General features: G+C 44.0%; 2 protein-coding genes across 2 annotated transcripts; one reads left to right on the top strand and one right to left on the bottom strand.

The window, feature by feature from the left end:
- The first annotated feature begins 484 nt into the window (after positions 1-484).
- gldc (glycine dehydrogenase (decarboxylating)) lies at positions 485-13137 on the top strand. The gene is made up of 25 exons (XM_084695085.1): positions 485-846; positions 1032-1110; positions 3473-3608; positions 4222-4386; positions 4497-4574; positions 4731-4878; positions 5065-5261; positions 5446-5542; positions 5678-5783; positions 6011-6150; positions 6466-6546; positions 6836-6933; positions 7355-7439; positions 7602-7643; positions 7852-7994; positions 8564-8639; positions 9419-9544; positions 9732-9881; positions 10708-10820; positions 11078-11219; positions 11403-11514; positions 11638-11733; positions 11902-12074; positions 12242-12322; positions 12558-13137. The coding sequence occupies exons 1-25, from the start codon at positions 559-561 to the stop codon at positions 12696-12698; spliced, it is 3093 nt and encodes a 1030-aa protein (XP_084551211.1). The 5' UTR covers positions 485-558; the 3' UTR covers positions 12699-13137.
- A 1842-nt stretch (positions 13138-14979) lies between these two features.
- Positions 14980-19268, bottom strand: LOC146219819 (monocarboxylate transporter 13). Its single transcript, XM_084694446.1, has 5 exons — positions 18865-19268; positions 18302-18522; positions 17662-17805; positions 16244-17032; positions 14980-16050 (listed from the first exon to the last, which is right to left on the bottom strand). Exons 2-5 carry the CDS (start codon positions 18510-18512, stop codon positions 15821-15823), a joined length of 1374 nt encoding a protein of 457 aa, XP_084550572.1. The 5' UTR covers positions 18513-18522; positions 18865-19268; the 3' UTR covers positions 14980-15820.
- Between the last annotated feature and the right edge of the window lie 102 nt (positions 19269-19370).

Raw genomic sequence — 19370 nt, 5'->3', positions numbered from 1 at the left:
GCTACTGTAGGTGGAGCCATATCACCCTGTTTCTTGCAACAAGAGACATTACTTTGATACGTCGATGTGAAAGGGATGAACATGAATCAAAGCTCATGTAAAAGACGATCACTCGTTTTGATTTCAACTCGTTTTCTTGATATTCGAGGATCTTGTAGTCTTTTTGTTACCCAGTGTTCTTGTCCAATTATTAGTGGCCCATCATATCACTTGGCAGAGCTATCGAATATTGCTTCTATAATGATACATTTAATTGTCCTTTCCCATTAGTTTAATACACCCGATCCAATTATGGCTATTCTCTTACAGTGTTGTTCCTTAGTTTAAGACATAGAGGCCACGTGAGAAAGTTATGCAGCTGTTTGAGTGGGGCTCGTCAGAGCGTCAGCGACATCTCACTTATCGATTGGTCAGTTCTTATGCAACTGGGCGGTGAATAAACTCAGCGGTTAAAGTAGTTGTCAGAGCATTGTGGAGAATTCACATCAGTCTCGGGGTGATTCATTTGAGAGCAGGGGGAAGGATTCCTTTCTAAACAGATCATATAGGGATCTCAAGATGCAAAGCTGTGCAAAGTCTTGGGGAATCATCTTCGCCAAGTCGGTGAATCCCCATGCACATTGCAGACGTTTAAGTGGTAAAAACCACGCATTTGGAAAACTTCTGTTGTGTAGAAGCCAAAATCTTGCTGCCTCCGCAACAGTTCGGGGTCTACGGACATCTGCAGCCTTCACTTCTTCCCGACAGATTGAAAGACTTCTGCCAAGACATGATGATTTTGCCGAGAGACATATTGGTCCAGGTGACAAAGAGAAAAGAGAGATGCTGGATACGCTCGGACTTGAGGTAATGTGCCCAAACATTTTCATAATGTATATAGAAAATAGCTGTTCTTTGTTTATAACCAGTGTCATCAGAATCTTAATAGTTTTTTTAATTGTTAATGTAAGATGTGCAAAGTATGGTGAGACAGAAAAGGGGAAACTTTAAATATTTGTCATTTTAATAACTATCCTATTTTCTCTTTCCAGTCCATCGCTCAGTTGATAGAAAATACAGTTCCGGCGTCCATCAGTATTAAGAAAAGTATGAAAATGGATGATCCACTTTGTAAGTTTCTTTTTCACAATTATTTAAAAAACCTGTCCTCAGTAAAAATGTGTTCGAAAGGTTTAAATCTACCCATTTATCTATGTAGCCTAGTCCATAACATTGATTTCTTAAATGTATCAGCCTCTATTTTGTGTAAAATAATGCATCTTATTCTGTGCATTGGTCGTTTTTTGCCATGATACGGGCGTAAATCAAGCCACACCATGGTTGAAATGTAGGTTGCTCTTCCATTGTGTGCCATACTGAAGCGCTCCTCGTTAAGTCTTCCTTTGAACATATTTGGAGTTGTTTTTGCGAAACTCAACGAGCAGCACCAATCTCCTGTTGGGAAGCCGATGCTAATAGGATGGCAATTGGAGTGTAAAGTTCAGCCTTGAGCTCCTGTCTCAAGTCCAGTTCAATCTGGTTATAGCGTTAACATTACATCACAGTCGAATGAAATGTTCAAACGTGCCACACGATATTCGTAAAATGTGCAATTTTGCTGATATATGGGCTTTCATATTACAATTTTTTTTATATGGGTACATTTTGCATTGAATGGTAGCCAATTGTGTTTTTAAGCACTTTAAGAAAAGTGAAGGACCTTTGAAACGTTTTACAATCACTGATGGTTTTATTGTCCCCAAAACACTTACGAAACGTAGTTCTGACATAACGCTGAACAATCCAGACCAGACATGCACGAGAAGAGCAAGACATAATGTGTAATAAAACATGTTCTGTTAGAGGGAGGGGAAAACGATAGAAATAACACAAACAAATAATTAAACAAACATGGGAGTTTGTAGGCTGTAAATCAATAGGAAATCATGTAGGCCTACTTAAGGAAGATAAATAGCCTACGTTTTTATTGTAGGTTACTTAAATTGAATTAGCTTACCTATTGAAGTTCGTTTTTGTATAGCTTACAGACATGACATCGTTTGAGAATTACTAGTTAATCAATTACAAAATAATAATTAGTTTGTTTGCTAACAACAACACACCATATTTGTAATTTACACAAATACTACTCCTACTTGTACCTTCTCTTATCAACATTTACCCATGTTCTGTAAACGGTTGTACAGATTTGATCATGTATATTGCAGCAAGTTTAATCATGCCCAACTCATCCTATTTATCATGTAAACAATATTTGTATACCTTTATGTTAAGCACACTGGGCCTCATTGCCTGACTGAACAGGAATGAAGTGAATCCCCTTAGTGGTTACACCGCTTACTTACTCTGCTGTCCTATTGGGCAGGTGTAATATAAAATAAAATACCTCAGGAACCACAGCACACTCAATTATTTTTTTGAGATGTTGCTATTCAAAACAGTTGCCTGATCCAAGAAGCTTAAAAGGCGATTCAGAGGTACTTGTTAGTTGAATGGATCCCAGAGGCTTGGTTTTCTTTCAATACCAACTTCAGTTCACCTGCCTCTGTGACAGAAGTTATTTTATTTGTCCAAGCAGACCAATGAAGTAAATGTTCTCGTTTATAACCATGGCCTGGCAGGAGACGGAGCGCCTCCTGTGGACAGGGAGATCAGAGATCAAGCTCCTTTATGTATAACGAGCTCTGGACTGGACTGGAGAGGTCACACTAGTTTTTGCTTGTTCAGCTCTGGAGGGGTTTGGTTAGCTAAGCCAGTGAGGGATTCTCCACCCAACAATAGATGTGCTGGATGGCTCTGAATCAGGCTTTTCTTTTTGCTCTGAGGAACTCGGGGACCCTGGGAAAACTGTCTCCACCAGTGAAGCATGTTCCAGCTCTGTTTCTGTGTGGACTCAGATTAACATCAGTTCACCTGTTTTTGAATGAAAGTTACATTTTTCAGATATACCAAGTGTTACTCCCTGGGTCTAAATCGACAAGTTTGTTTTGAAACATAAAGGAACATTTTCCACAGTCTGTGCCGTCAGTCATTTTAAGCACTGCAAAAGGGGTTCATTGTCTACTATCTACCATAACTGACGTGAAGACCTCCCTTGTTGAACATAGACCCTTGTTTCCAACTAGTTGTATTGTCCATTCCTTGCCGAGTGAGTTGCTAAGCAGCAAAGAAACGCCTGAGGAATCTCAGTGCCTCGGATTGCATTGGCAGAACTCTCTTCCAGCAGAGGGAAATTGGGCTGAATAACCATTTATCAGAAACAAGTCCATAAATATTAGTTAATATTTATCATGTCACAAACTGCATTTGAGAAATGGATAGACAATGTACATTCTTCCTCGCCACAATAATACACAGCAGACAGAATTTGCCTCAACAAAACACTGAAAGTCTCTCAGAATTTAGAAGAACTCTTCTAAATTTTGCACATATGCTTTTTATGTTTTGTGTAAATTATGTATTGTTTCTGTAGGTGAGAATGAAGTTCTGGAGTCTCTTCAGAAGATTGCGTCTAAGAACGCAGTGTGGAGGTCCTACATTGGGATGGGCTACTACAACTGCTCTGTACCGCCCCCTATACAGAGAAACCTGCTGGAGAACTCAGGATGGTGAGTATACTTGCTAGAACAGGGGATACAGTAGGTAAAGCTCAGTGGTTAAAGCATTTGACTGCAGGTCAATGGATCGCAGGTTCATATCCCCCTTGAACTTTATTAGATGAAAGCCTATGCTATAAGTACATTATTATTTGTACAGAATAGATCTCACACACTCACAGCAAGGATAATTGAACTACTGCCGAGACAGATACAAAGTCACACAGAAGACTTTTACGTGAATAGTCAGCAGTTTTAGCCACTTCTGCAGTTGCATTGTCGGCCAATTGAAAGGGTTCTGCTGGTCATTTTAGCAATTTCTGTACTGCAGAATAGCTTGCTGTTAATTGTCAAACTTGTGACTGAATCTCAAGTGCCTGGTTTAGATTTGTCCTGAATTGATTAACCTCCTCATGTGCAGGATCTTGTGATTCGTTTTTATCCAGTTCCAGCCAAGCAGAGAATTAAGACGTATCCCAAGTAAAATAATGAACTACTTTGAGCGTATTAGGGCATGCATTATCCCCAAACTCGCCATCCCTCAAGTCCCATGATTCATCAATGACCTGCACGGTTCAAACATTCTGATGTTTAAGTGTGTCTATCTGTGTCCTTGTCTGACCAGGGTGACCCAGTACACTCCCTATCAGCCTGAGGTTGCTCAGGGTCGCCTGGAGTCTCTCCTCAACTACCAGACCATGATCTGCGACATAACCGGCATGGCAGTGGCCAACGCCTCCCTCCTGGATGAAGGCACAGCCGCAGCAGAGGCCATGCAGCTCTGCCACAGGTAGCTAACCCGCTGGTTCTCAAGTACTACTGCTGACCATACCATGTTTGTCAACTCTTAACCATAAGGAAGATGAACGCGACTCATTTCTTCCTGCACGTTCCCCACAGACAGAACAAGAGGAGGACGTTTTACATTGACCCACGTTGCCACCCTCAGACCATTGCAGTGGTGCAGACCAGAGCCAAGTATGCAATAAAACAAAAACACAACGATTTATCGTTCATAAAAGGAAATAAATAATGCTCCATTCTCCATAAGGGCTTCACTCATTCACCAATGTCAGAATTCCATACCAAGGTGCTATCCTCCCTCTGACGCCACCTCTTCTTCTTCACTGGCAGTTATATCGGGGTGAAGACTGAGCTGAAGCTGCCTCACGAGATGGACTTCAGTGGGAAGGATGTGAGCGGAGTGTTGTTCCAGTACCCAGATACCGACGGGAGGGTGGAGGACTTCACCGCTTTAGTGGACCGTGCTCACAAGGGAGGGGTAAGAAGGAGGACTGATTAAAGCGCAACATTACCATATGAATGTAGTGACTAAGCTGAGGTCAAATAGACATACAAAATGGTGGCAGTGCCTCATGTAAAAAAATTGTTTTGGGGGGGGAGTACACTTTCTGTCAACGGTTCCCAGTTCTCAAGAGGGAGGGCTAAACCTTTCACCTTTGTGTAGGCCCTAGCCTGCTGCGCCACGGACCTGCTGGCCCTCTGCGTACTGCGTCCCCCTGGGGAGTTTGGCGTGGACATCACCCTGGGCAGCTCCCAGAGGTTTGGCGTCCCGCTCTGCTACGGTGGCCCCCACGCTGCCTTCTTCTCCGTCAGGGACAGCCTGGTCAGGATGATGCCCGGCAGGATGGTCGGAGTCACCAGGTGAGAACGCCGGCGACCGTTGTTGGCCCGGGATTGACGTTGATCGACTGACTGACACGTTCCAGTCACTGCTCTTCCCATTGGGAAGGCATGTGGCTTCTAATGGGGTGAAAAAACGTGTTGGAAACATGACTCGGGCATGGAGCTGATTGATGTATTGGGTTGTTTTGTGGTCGTCCTGCAGGGATGCAGCAGGTAAGGAGGTGTATCGCCTGGCCCTGCAAACCAGGGAGCAGCACATCCGCAGAGACAAGGCGACCAGCAACATCTGTACTGCACAGGTACCACCACACTTAACACCCAAGATGCAGGACAAGATGCCTGTTAAGGGGTATTTTGTATTCAACTCGATGAAAATAAGTGAACTGACTGATTTGAGCGGTTTACCAGATGCTCTCTCGTTGCATCTCTTACAGGCACTTCTGGCCAATATGGCCGCCATGTTTGGGGTGTACCATGGGCCCAAGGGTCTGAAGCACATCGCAGAGAGGACTCACAATGCTGCCCTCATACTGGCTGAAGGTAGATGGATATAAAACCCTGAAACCTGACCTAAGCATGGATCACCTCTCATCAGCTTATTCCTTTGGCAGAAACTTTCATCCAAAGCGATTTTATAAACGGTGTCTATAGAAAGTAGAAGAGTCGGAAGATCAAGGAACAGAAGTGCGCAAAAATAATACGATGAATATTTTCCGAGCAGTGTTTTGATTTCTCTTCATTTCTTGTTCGTCTCCCACGTGAATCAGGTCTGAGGCGAGCGGGACACAGACTGCACAGCGACATGTTCTTCGACACGCTGAAGATCAACTGCAGCGTGGCGGCCAAGGACATCCTGGAGAGGGCGGTGCAGCGGGAGATCAACCTGCGGGTGTTCAGCGAGGGAGTGGTGAGGCTCCGCGAATGTAGACGCGCACGTGTGTCGCCGTAGGGACGCGTGTCCCCTCCACTTCCTTATGCTTGATCTTCTGCTGTGTTGTCAATACTCCGGACCACTTGGATAAAAGTGTCTGCTAAATAAATCAAATGTTACCTGGTGACTAGGATCAGGGAATGATTGTGTTCTTTGTCAGGTTATAATATACATACACAGGCACATAAGCTAGAAGGTGTCTGTAGACTGTCAGGTGTTGCCCTCAGAGCAGTGGAGGGGGGAGGGGCTGGTGGAGCCGTGGAGGTGACCTGTGTTTTTGTTTCGTGACAGCTGGGTGTGTCTCTGGATGAGACAGTGACCGAGAGGGATCTGGACGACCTGCTCTGGGTCTTTGGATGCGAGTCTTCAGCTGTAGGTTTTGACACGCCACGCAGATGAGAGATGAGATCTCTCCAAGACCTGTGAACATTCCCAATACAATATTATAAAATATGATTCAGATTGCATAAACATTTTCATTTCAAATATTTGTTTTTATAAGGATATGGATAGCTCAGTGTTATAGCATTTGAATGCAGATCAAAGAGTTTCAGGTTCAAATGTCCAGTCGCTTGTAAATTGCATTGGATAAAAAGTGTATTTTAAATGGAAATGACACATTATATTACATGTAAATGTATCTATGCGTCCCACTTTTCAGGAGCTGATTGCTGAGAAGATGGGAGAGAGGGTGAAGGGCATCATGGGAAGTCCTTTCAAGAGGACCAGCAAGTACCTCTCGCACACCGTGTTCAACAGGTTCGTCCATGCCATGCAACGCTACCTCCTTTTCCCAACAGTAGCAAGCGGCAGTTTGCAAAGAGCAGGCTGTGGTTTTAGATGCGATAACGTCCATGACGATGTCATGGCCTGTTGGCCAAACACCAGTTTCAGTGTGGCCATTCATCTGATCTTACGATATCATACTTCTGATCCTTGATTATCGGCTGAACTTCCTAATATGCACTTGTGTGTGAGGCGCTTTGGGTGAAAGTATCTTCTTAATGTATAACAATTCAAGGACTGTTAAAGCCTTTTCGACGTTGTGCTGCACCCCAATCGTGACATAACCCTGCGATTAAGCACGTCAAATAGACACTGATACTTAATCGTTTTGGTGATTATAGAACCGAGATTTGGAGTCCAAAGGTGACGTCTATTTCTGTATGTCCCATAACAGCTATCACTCTGAGACCAACATCGTGCGCTATATGAAGCGCCTGGAGAACAAGGACATCTCCCTGGTTCACAGCATGATCCCACTGGTGAGTCTGTCACACTGCAGATAAGGCCCGATAACGGGGCCAAAGAGTCCGTAATCTGTGGGCATCAACGGAGGCCCTTTGTGACATTGCAGGTAGAGAAGCCTATACAAATGAAAATGGATTTGATTTGAAAAACATGACTTTGTTTCTATTCTATTCAAGGGCTCGTGCACCATGAAGCTAAACAGTTCTTCAGAGCTGATGGTGAGTTCATTATGTTTATGGCTAGACTTTATTTAATTACATTTTATATTGGATAATATATCGATAGCCATATCTTTGTAGGTAAAAGGGCTTTGGGCCATGTGTTTTCAGAATTTTCCCCTCCCTCTCCCTAACCCATTCTTTCCCCTCTCTTTCCTTCTCACGTTTGTCTCTCTCTTCTCTCTATTTTCTCTCTCTCTCTTCTCAGCCCATCACCTGGAAGGAGTTTGCCAACGTGCACCCGTTTGTGCCCCTGGATCAGGCCGAGGGGTATCAACAGCTCTTCAGACAGCTGGAGAGGGACCTGTGTGAGATCACAGGCTATGACAACATCTCCTTTCAACCCAACAGGCAAGACCGCTTCCACCTATCCTCCCACCACGAGCACTGGCCCCAATCCCCTGGAGAATATTGATTTGATGATATGCAACAGACAATGGATTCCTCCTTGGTTTGATTGCATTCAATCAAGTTGTATTTGAATAGCCTTTTTTTTCTTCTTTTTTTTCAGTTTTTATAAAGGGCATAAAGCCCAATATATGTCAACACACAAAAAACAGATGTATACAGCTCAAGGTAAAGAACAAGAGTAGGGAACCTTGCTTGGAGCTCCCCAGGAGGTTCTCCTGCCTCTGGGGGGTTTAATAGGCCCCTAGGTGTTGTCCTTTGGTAGGAGATAAATGTTCCAGATCACTGTCTTGGAACATGTAGCAGGGAACCGGAAGTTCCCTATTACTTACTAGCAGTGATAGGCTAATGAGCAGTGAGTTACAAGTGACACATTTATTTGGAAAGATTGTATTTATAGAGTATTACTATCTATATATCTATTTGTAAAGCCTACAGACTGACCTTTACTCCTTGTAGGCTTGATTGCTGAGAAAGGACTTTTACTTAATACTCTAAACTTTGTTTTCCAGTGGTGCCCAGGGAGAGTATGCCGGGCTGGCAGCCATAAAAGCCTATCTGAACTCAAAGGGAGAAACCCACCGAACAGTAAGTTCCATCCTGTAGAATAACAACGGTTCTTAAATGCTCCCGTCAGCTATTATTCATATCAGCCACTATTCATATCTGCTGAAATGAGTTGTAAAGCTGGCAATGATTGACATGGAAGATGTCAGACAGGAAAGAAAAGAAAGTCATTCTATGGGACCAGTGATCCAGGTTCTGTAAATTACTCTGGCAAAGTTTAACAGCACCACCTGAGTGTCATTGTGCTGCATGTCGGCGGCTTGAGCACATGTGGAGATAGGAATGTGATAGACAACACCAGAGATTAGATTGCTCAAGGAGCTTTCCTGTTCTAGCATTTTTTGGTTTTCTTTTAACAACTCCCTTATAAGCACATCTTCGATCGTGGCATGATGCATGGAAACAGCCAAGGTCCAAACTGTGAGAGGTTGTGCAAATAAGAGCGAAGCCGCCGTAGTCTTTCTGAAGGTCATTTCATTTCAAGAATCCATATTTGGTGTTTTTTAAGACTTTGGGAACAAGTCACTGTGGAAAGTGCTAGCTTTGTAAACGTGACCTAACGTGGACACACAAGTCTTTCCTCTGTGGCCTTGTGTGGCAATGCTACCAGGAGCACATCTCCCTAATAAGGTGTCAAATCTGTCAATGACCTGCAAATAAGCCAGTTCAACACCAGTTTTTTCAGTCATGCAACGGTTCGCCGGCGCCAAGACAGTCCACATGAATGAGAAGAAACGATGATTGTTAGACGCAAATATTCCGAATCAGAAGGGATATTCTTCATGTTCTACTTCCGTTAGGTTTGTCTGATCCCCAAGTCGGCCCATGGCACCAACCCAGCCAGTGCCCAGATGGCGGGCATGAAGGTCCAGGTTGTAGAGGTGGACAAGGACGGCAACATTGACATGGCACACCTCAAGGCTTTGGTAAGACACATTAACAATACAATCGACATCAAAAAGCAATTGACCTATTGGATACTAAAGCATGCCATTGTCATGGACAATGTCTTCTTTGTGACTATGTATGATGACGTTCATTGAGGTGGATTCTGGACATTCGACCCAGGGGTTTTGGTGTCTCGTAATCCGTTCCGTGTTCCCCTACTCTCAGGTGGACAAACACAAGGCCAACCTGGCGGCCATGATGGTGACGTACCCCTCCACCTTTGGCGTGTTTGAGGAGAGCATCAGTGACGTCTGTGACCTCATCCACCAGAACGGCGGGCAGGTCTACCTGGACGGCGCCAACATGAACGCCCAGGTGAGAACGGAAACAATTTCTCCTTTTGTTTCTTGTCAACCACCCGATTGTTAGAATTTGGTTTGCCGGATCCCAGTTGGATTGAACACCTTGAGATCGGTGGCTCTCCAGGACCGTGATTGGACAGGCTTGTAAAAACACGACAACGTGCAAAATGAGGGTCACCCTCTTCACAAATTGCACTCAACGCCCCCCCCCCCCTCTTCGGCCAAGTACAGCTTTTCAATATCAAGATGACGAGTGTTAAGTGCAAAGCTATTGGCAGCCATCCATAGAAGTTATAAAGTTGTCTTGTAGCACTACTGTCTAACGTGGACCTCCTGTACCATGGGAATGCAGGACAGTGACCTTTGAATCGCTGAAGTTTGAAATATGTAGATAACAGTCATGACCTCAGGCCTCCTTCCACCAATGGCAGACAACCTACGGCCCCCACCTCCATGTCCTCCTCCTGTGCTCTTTCTCTCCTCCTGGCTGATAGTGTGTGTGTGTGTGTGTGTGTGTGTAGGCATGTCTCGCCTGATACAAGGAGTGTGAACCTTGGAAGGGAACTTTGTTTCATGTCATTCACACTGGTACTCCTCCACATGCTTGGCCAAATCATGGGAAAATTGTTCCTTATTTGTCCACAGTGGAGGGTTGTTAGACCTCAAGGAAACCTACCCAGACCTGATTTTGCCCTGGGCCATCTCTTTTTGGCTTGGAATACACAAGAATACAGACAAATGCTCACAAAGATGTTGAGGGGCAAGAAGCTAACAGTTGGCTGTTTTCTTACTGGATGTCATCTGGTGTTCAGCCTCTAACTCTGCTCTGCCCTCTACAGGTGGGTGTGTGTCGTCCTGGAGACTACGGTTCAGATGTGTCTCACCTGAACCTCCACAAGACCTTCTGCATTCCTCATGGGGGTGGAGGACCAGGGATGGGACCTATCGGGGTGTAAGTGTCCTCATCCTGAACCAGGGGATATCGTTGTTGTGATTCAAATGTGCGTTTTGTCTGCACTAGCACGGTGGGACGTTAATGTAGATTGTTTCCAGGAATGTGTTCAGTTTTACAGTGTTCTACACATCCCAAAACATAAACCTTGTCATTGAGTCCATGAGACTCCCATCATACAGAAAATAAACATTCTTAATGTGGTTTGTTAGCATTCGTTATAATAATAGTATGTTAATGTCTATCTGTGTTACCAGGAAGGAGCATTTGGCCCCATTCCTTCCCACCCACCCTGTGGTCAACATGCAGTCTGGTAACACAAGCAGATCCCTGGGCACCATCAGTGCTGCCCCATGGGGCTCCAGTGCCATCCTGCCCATCTCCTGGGCATACATCAAGGTAAGCAAGATCAGGAGACTCCTCATCTTGTCTTCAGACAGGGGGCCAGTTCAGGAAACCGTTGGTCCTTCCTGTTGGAAGACGATGAAGTAACTGGAGGGGAAAAGTCTTGATTACAGTCAAGGTCGTCTGTGTTGGGGTCTTTTGGATGTGTTTTAAATGGGTGTTGGTGCTCCTGTTTAGATGATGGGATCCAAGGGCCTGGTCCATGCCACAGAAGTGGCCATCCTCAACGCCAACTACATGGCAAAGAGGCTGGAGAACCACTACAAGATCCTGTTCAAGGGCAGGAAAGGTAAAACATGTTTACCCGGAAGTGTTATTCCACTCAGTTTACCTTTTGTTTTGTTTTTTGACACATTTGTAAAGAGGTGAAGGTCCTCCGCAAATCTACCGATGTCATTGTTTGGGTCCACAGGGTTTGTGGCTCATGAGTTCATTTTGGACGTGAGACCATTTAAGAAGACGGCCAACATAGAAGCAGTGGATGTGGCCAAAAGGCTGCAGGATTATGGTGAGGTCACCTAATAGTTATCATGAACATGGTATACATTAGATATAGAGTATCAATGAATGTACAAAGAGTAGGATTTTCTGAATGTCCAACATTCAAATGAGAGACGCAGGTGTGAATACTAACCTATCATTCTAACATGAAAAATACTCTTCTCCCCCCTCCCAGGGTTCCACGCCCCCACCATGTCGTGGCCGGTGTCTGGTACCCTGATGATAGAGCCCACAGAGTCCGAGGACAAGGCTGAGATGGACCGCTATTGCGACGCCCTCATGGGCATCAGACAGGAAATAGCCGAAATCGAAGAAGGCAGGATGGACTCGCGTATTAACCCCCTTAAGGTACCAGCCAGGCCTGGTTTGTGTGTGTGTGTGTGTGTGTCTTGGTTGCAGTCTTTGTGTCCAGTCCATCACTTGGTAGGCTTCAATCCCGTGTGAAATCCTGCATTAGGAAAGTGGCAATGGAAGCTGTCATCTAAGTGTGTGTGTGTGTGTGTACACATCCACAGATGGCCCCTCACTCCCTGGCCTGCATCTCCTCCTCCACCTGGGACAGACCTTACTCCAGGGAATTTGCCGCCTTCCCCTTGGTGAGTGTCCCAGAATCACTGGCACAAACACCCAGCACGTGCACACACACACACACACACACACACACACATGTCACAGTTACCAACTTTCAATCGGCACAAATCTTCCACTGAACACGGTTTTAGACGTACAGTCTTTCCATAACTTTAATGTCACGTTTGATTTAATCTCACAACATGTATATTTACATTTTGTGATATGATCAATAACCTCTTCCCTCCCTTCCACCCCAAGCCCTTTGTGAGGCCAGAGAACAAGTTTTGGCCCAGCATCTCCAGGATTGATGACATCTATGGCGACCAGCACCTGGTGTGCACCTGCCCCCCCATGGATGTGTATGAGTCTCCCTACGAGGAGAAGAGAGCGTCTTCATGACCTTGAGGCCCCCCTCCCCCGTCTCCGCCAGTTTACACACCCGCATCCTCACATGCTTCTAAAAGCGCAGAAACCCCATGACTGTTCTGTGTATCGTACATGAAGATAAAAGAACGACAACTTTTTATTTCCTTCCACTGTTCTTGTTCTTGGTGCCTCCGTTTTCTGTGTTGTACAAATAGTTGCTTTGACCTTCCCTTAGCTCTGTTAAGCTCCAAGTCTGAGACATCTGATATAATAGCTTCCACTCGTGGATTAGATGTTTTTTTTTTTTTTTTTATATATTAATTTTGTGTTTTTCTTTTTTACACTTGCTTGTGTAATAGCTCTAGCCTTTAATGTTAAGACATTTTATGAAAAAGGTTGTTTTCTAATCTTAGTGATTTGTTTTCATTTTCTTGTAGAAAAATAAATGTATTAAACGTTGTGTCTGGATCTAGACCTGTGTTGTGTGTCTCGTTCTAGTTGGTGCAGATCACTTTAGCTTATCTTGGTATGAAACTTGAAAAGATTGGAGGGACTCTGAATATTGCCACCTCCAACTTTCTTGCCTATTTACAGAGTATGTCCAGTTGTCATCATTTTTACTAGGAAAGCATGATCTATACGTTTTTTTCATGTAAATATCAATGTTGAATCTTGAGTCTTACCACCAAGACTTGGGTTAAGTCAAGCTATGTACTCGACATTTGCCACCAAGATGTAGGGAAGACCTGGGGCCAGGATTTATTTATCCCCCTGAATTGTTTATCTGTGTCTCAGAACGGTTTGGCCTGACACTGAATTAATGTCCTCCTCAGGAATCATGAAATAACACAAATCACCATATCGGGTTCATGTCCCTTTCTATAATTGCAGAGTTCGACACAGTCTAAACTTCAAATGCCGTCTGAGGAATGTACTTTTGGTGTTTCTTTTTACAATGCCGCCACCTAGTGGAACTTAACGGAAGGCTCTCACAAACCAGACCACTGCTTGATAAAATAATTTCACCTGTATTATGGGTTTTATTTTTGGTAAGTGGTTTTGACACAAGGTTATCCTATAATAAGATGTCAGGCATTTCTATACTAGGTTGTAAGATTAAAGAACACAAATGAGTGCCTATTTTAAGTCTTGTGACATGTGTTCGCCAGTAGCTTACTTTCTTCTTCAACTAATTGGCCTTTAAATAAGGCTTACCACTACTCAAGGTGTGTTTCAGTAAGCCTACTTCAAATAAATGATGAAAGCCAATGGGAAATTAATCCATTTTACATCATGGCTAATACCTCTAACCAGTCTTCAGAAATCAGTATGAAATGGCTTCTCTGACTTCAAAAACATGTATATGATTGTCACTTAACCTTAAGACTTATATGAGAGCCTAAAGCATGGTAGAATTGCATGAGACACAGGCTATAATTATCCTTGGGTATGCTTTCCCCTCTGGTATGGTAATGAACTATTCCGGGTTGACAGGCTGCCAGGCTGCCAGGCTGCGAGCAGTCAAACCCAACTTCTCATGACAGGTGAAGACAGTTGAACCTTAAATGTTAAACCCAGTTGACGATTACCAAATCAAGATAGCAGAAGGCAACTTCAATTGTATTTCAATTATATTTCTAGCTCACATGAGAAATGGGATGACTGATTATTGAACAATGAACCTAAGCAACTAATTTGAAGGCCTCACTTAAGTTGTGTGTTGTCTTCTGTACAATTAACAGTTTCCTTGAGTGAACTTTAGCGTGTGCCCTAAAATATAGGCCCAGTTTCCCAGACAGGGATTAAGCCTAGTCCTAGCCAAAAAAACTTTTCAAAGGAGATCTTCATTGAAGTTTTCACTTACTTTAGGACTAAGTTTAACCCATGTCAGGGAAAAAGGGGCCATAGTGTTTATTTTATGATATAGAGTGAATGCTAATGTGCACAAATTAAACTTAGCACATATCTTGGGACAAGAATGCAAATTTAGAATGTTGCCCTCCTGTGAACAAGGGACGGTTAGCATTCCCTGGTGGCTGCCACAGTAGACTGTTTAAAAAGAAGAATACCATTATCCAATGCCATGGTCCATTTATTATTATATTATATCATACATTTACAGTAGACAGTATATAATATATTTAAATATGTTGAGATGAAATAGTAAATTATGCATACAAAAACAGCTGCACTATTTGTCTCCTCCTTAGAACATCCTTCAGTTAAATGGTTTAACTCTTAACAACAACAACAGTTCTACCGGTTAAGTACACCAATACATGTATATTATTATAATAAAAAATAAAACGAAGAATCAGAATCAGAATAGGGTTTAATCGCCAAGTAAGTGGTCACAAACAAGGAATTTACTTTGGTGGGAAGGTGTATACAGTAAACATAATAAACAAGATAAGGCAACAGAAAACATCAACAACATTTCATTTAGTTAAAGACAATAAAATAAGACAATTTGAAAGGCACTGATTGCAAGTGTACAACAGTACAAATTGTATTAGTAACTACATCTTCATCCAGACTCACTTTGCTGCCTAAGACAGTAATACTGGATTGTCTCAGTGCAATATTATTTTGCTGCAATCTTTTGAGGCAGTAGTTTTAACACATTATCCACTACCCCACCTGTCAGACAAACAGATTCATACAACATGAGATGGGATTTCTTCCTGTTATTGCTGATTCTAGATCATTTTTCTTTAATGTGTGAGATGTTAACTGAAGGCAAGGTATTGAAATATCCAGTTAGTCAAGATGTGTCATGATTGATGTTGATGAATAAGCAATTGAGTGCATATCCCCTGAGATAATGTGATGTTTTGATGATAATACAGTACAAGAAGGTTCACCAACTCTCTAATTGTAGGCAAAGCACACAAACAAACAATCACATCACAAATTTAAGTGAGAAAACTGCTCAGTATATCAATTTCTGTCAAGACTTTTGTTCAATTCAAACTAAAATAGTACCTCTTAAAGAATTCTGTCAGCTACTCAGCATAGGCATTTAAAAAAATGGATAGTGTACATGCATCAATACCTGCTGGAATGTTCCTTGACACAGTCATCTGCCTGTGATCTGAAAGCCTCCAAAACCCCAAAGTCACTTGTTTAAAACGAGGGGGGGGGGGGGGGGGGGGTCATGCGATTTCTTCAGATGTAAGGTTGCTGTTTAGAATGTCCCCAGGCTTCTCCCCCGTCTGGCCTGCGCTCGCATCAGGGTCTGAGCTGGGCTCTCGGCCGTCGCAGGACGCCTCTCTTTTCCTCACGAGATGATCGACAAGCGCCACGAAAACCCCCGACACGACGAGGCAGATTCCAGACAGGTAGAAAGTGACATCAAAACCCTCCGTCCAATCGACCAGCCAACCTGCGTCAAGAGGAGAAACAGCAGACCACGGACACAAAAGCGGCTCTCGGAGGGAAAACAAGCCTTCACCACTGTTCAATGATACAGGGTACGGGGTTTGTGAGGAACAACAACGTCAGCTAAACCACCCTCCACAGAGACAAAGACATACACACCGGACAAACAAACCCGACACGGACGGAAACATTCTCACCTGCAGCAGGTGGTCCCAAAAACCCTCCTATGCTCCTGAAGAGCATGAAAAGGCCCAGGCCGCTGTCAAAACTCGACAGACCCACGATGTCCACAATTGCCGTCACGTGCACGGCCGCGAGACAGCCATAAAAGAAGCCGTACAGCGAGGAGAACACCAGCAAGGTCCAGTAGTTCTGACTGAGGGGCAACAGCAGCAGCACGACCCCCAGCAGGGTCGCCACCATGGTGACCAGCTGCAGATTCCTGATCAGCCTCAAGTTAGCCAGCCAGCCGCAGGCCAGACGGCCGCCCAGGTCAACCAGAGCCATGACGGAGAGGATGGATGCGGTCCAGTACTGCCCCAACCCCAGACTGCTAGCGTAAGGCACCAGGAACAGGGGCGGGATGAAGAAGCCTGCAGCCGCAAATATGGCAAAGAGGATGTACAGGAGGAGTTTGGGTTTCCTGAGCAGAGACCACTGGAAGCTCGGCTTCACCTTTGACGGGATGACGACCACAGCTGTGTCGTCAGTGGATTCTGGGTTTAGTTTGGGGATCCGGGGTTTGCGTGTGTCCAGGGGCCTCATAACGGCACCACAGGCGCAGAGGTTGAGCTGAAGGCCTCCGATGAGGAGCAGAGCGCCCTGCCAGGTGTACGTGTCGATCAGCCACTGGAAGAAGGGGCTGAACATCATGGCAAAGACGCACTCCCCCGCGCTAGCGATGGCGTAGGCTATGGGTCGCCAGCGCAGGAAGTAGTGACTCACCATGCTGTTGGCTGGTGTCCAGCAGAAAGACAGACCCAAACCTGGAAGGGAAGAAGGAGACATATTTAAGTCCAGGTTCTTCACATGTGTGGGAACTGTTACAACTGAACTGTACTATGTCATGTTTGTACTATGTCACAGATTTGAGTCGGTTAAAATTCAAGTGAGTCACGTGACTCACACAACAATGTTTTGATCCAAGCATTGCAAAATATTATGATCTTGTGACCTCTTGATCTGGATTGAAATGTTCTACCAGTGAACTATGCCTAGCCCACATATACCCACCCTAGCCATGAAGTGTGGACTGTCTCGGGTGTTTGTGGGGTTGTAAGGCTAACCTGCCCACAGCCTTACAGGGTGTTTTACGTTTCAGGTTCATTTCTCTTCCAAGAGAGGCTCTGTTATCGTATTAAAATGTTGTCTTGTTTGATTAACTAACAACAACCCACATATCATGGGAGTCAGGTGGCTGAGCGGTTAGGGAATCGGGCTAGTAATCTGAAGGTCGCAGTTTGATTCCCAGCCATGCCGAACGACGTTGTGTCCTTGGGTAAGGCACTTCACCCTACTTGCCTAGGGGAAATGTCCCTGTACTTACTGTAAGTCGCTTTGGATAAGAGCGTCTGCTAAATGACTAAATGTAAATATCATCCAGGTTCCTTCCTACCTTGCAAAACTCCAATGCCGAGGAACAACTCTGTCAAACTGGTACTAAGAGAAGCCAGCAACATCCCTGAAAAGATAAGGAGTCCACCCAGCATGATCATCCACCTGTGTCCAAACCGGAGGCTCAGAGCACTGGCCAGAGGAGCTGGGGAGGGAAGGAGAAACTTTGAGATGCAGATTATTTAAATGTGTAGTTATTTAATGATGTCTGTATAATGACATACAAGAGCACTGCAAATTGTTCTGCTTGCCAAGATTTACAATCTTAGTTCTGGAAATATAATATTTATTATCTTGTTTCACCAAAAATTATTTACTAGTTTCTATCTTTTAATTTGTGGTATCTTTGTATGCCTACTTATTTCTAGACTGGAAGAAACTTATTTAAAAATATTTTGATGTTTAAAATTATCTGTCCAGCCAGCAAGATAATTTCACTAGTATTGAGTAATTTTCTCTTCAAATTTAGTGTTAATTTCTTGTATTTTAGCAGACTTTTTTTGCAGCGAGAGATGAGTGAATGGAGTGGGAACATGGTGTGTATAACTATTGTAATCCATGTAGCCATTTCCATGCAAGATCACCTACTGTATGTGACTGGACCGTGTCAGTTGCTGTACAATGTTATGCATCCCCCTTACCTCCAAGGTGGAACATGGCTATGGCGGTGGAGTTGACCCATGAAAAAGTGCTGGTGAGGATCCCAAAATGGGTTTGGATATCCATGAAAAAGAGGCCAAAGTTCTTGGAGACAGCAGTTGTGAGGCCCATGATGAAGAAGGCAGAGGTGACCACGACCCAGCCATAGCCCCCATCCGGGGGAAGAGGCCCGCTGGACTTTCTATTCTGCATCAGGACCAGACTGCAAGAAAATAGGTTAAATTGAGTGGGGGGGAAACATCGATAACAATTTCAAACAAACTGCAGTGCTATTCTGTCTGACGGCCCATGTATCAGACAGACGGCTTGCAATCAGGTGGTGAAATGTGTTCAAGCACACGAATAGGATTTCTATTCCGCAACATGGCATGATGGGGATGACAATGGAGTGGATGCAAAATGTAAAGTGATTTCCAAAAGCGGTATTACATTTCTGTTCTGAAATAAATCCGCTTTGTGAACTTTTTTCACATCGCTAGTCATATCGCTACATGCAAGTTGAATGAAGTTCAAGTTTTTTAAGGACAGAACGCTGATCACTCACGATTATGCTTAGCCTCTTCACTCCGTCGCTGTCCTAACAGTTGCGATTTCAAGGTAGACCTTTCCGCTGTCCTGGTGCAGGCCAACAACTTGAACTGCCTTTGTCGATGTCCCGTCAAAGGTTTATAAATCACGGACAGGCTCCGCTCCCACGCGGCAGTAGGTAGGCTACATTATAGGTCAAGCTTGTAAGAAGAGATCCGCTACATGACGTTCCATGACCAAGTATTGCAGTTGTCAACAAATGTTTCAGTGCATGGACCCACCATTACTGTCAAGATACGCTTTGTTGCCCGAAAACATTGTTATCTGATTGTTCTTGGATATGTGCACGTGGAGTGATAGGTACTTATAAAATTGAATATAAGCGTCGATTATTAGATTACATTTGGAAAGGGAACCAACGTTAACCTGTGGCATTGTAAAACGTATTTTTTTGTTTTATTTTTGACAGATATACTGTCGTACAGTACCGTAAATAGTTAAAATGTGTAAAGACACTCCAAC

This window comes from Hypomesus nipponensis, chromosome 28, assembly GCF_054491055.1.
Source record: "Hypomesus nipponensis isolate SF chromosome 28, ASM5449105v1, whole genome shotgun sequence".
Taxonomy (NCBI): domain Eukaryota; kingdom Metazoa; phylum Chordata; class Actinopteri; order Osmeriformes; family Osmeridae; genus Hypomesus; species Hypomesus nipponensis.
This window is presented reverse-complemented; position numbering and strand designations above follow the sequence as displayed.

Coding starts and splice junctions, on each gene's coding strand:
- gldc (XM_084695085.1), top strand. CDS start 559: ATGCAAAGCTGTGCAAAGTCTTGGGGAATCATCTTCGCCAAGTCGGTG. Junction 9,545..9,731: donor TGGCACACCTCAAGGCTTTG/GTAAGACACATT, acceptor CCCTACTCTCAG/GTGGACAAACACAAGGCCAA. Junction 11,515..11,637: donor CCTGTTCAAGGGCAGGAAAG/GTAAAACATGTT, acceptor TTGGGTCCACAG/GGTTTGTGGCTCATGAGTTC.
- LOC146219819 (XM_084694446.1), bottom strand. CDS start 18,512: ATGCAGAATAGAAAGTCCAGCGGGCCTCTTCCCCCGGATGGGGGCTAT. Junction 17,806..18,301: donor AGCCATGTTCCACCTTGGAG/GTAAGGGGGATG, acceptor TTCCCTCCCCAG/CTCCTCTGGCCAGTGCTCTG. Junction 16,051..16,243: donor TTTGGGACCACCTGCTGCAG/GTGAGAATGTTT, acceptor CTCTTGACGCAG/GTTGGCTGGTCGATTGGACG.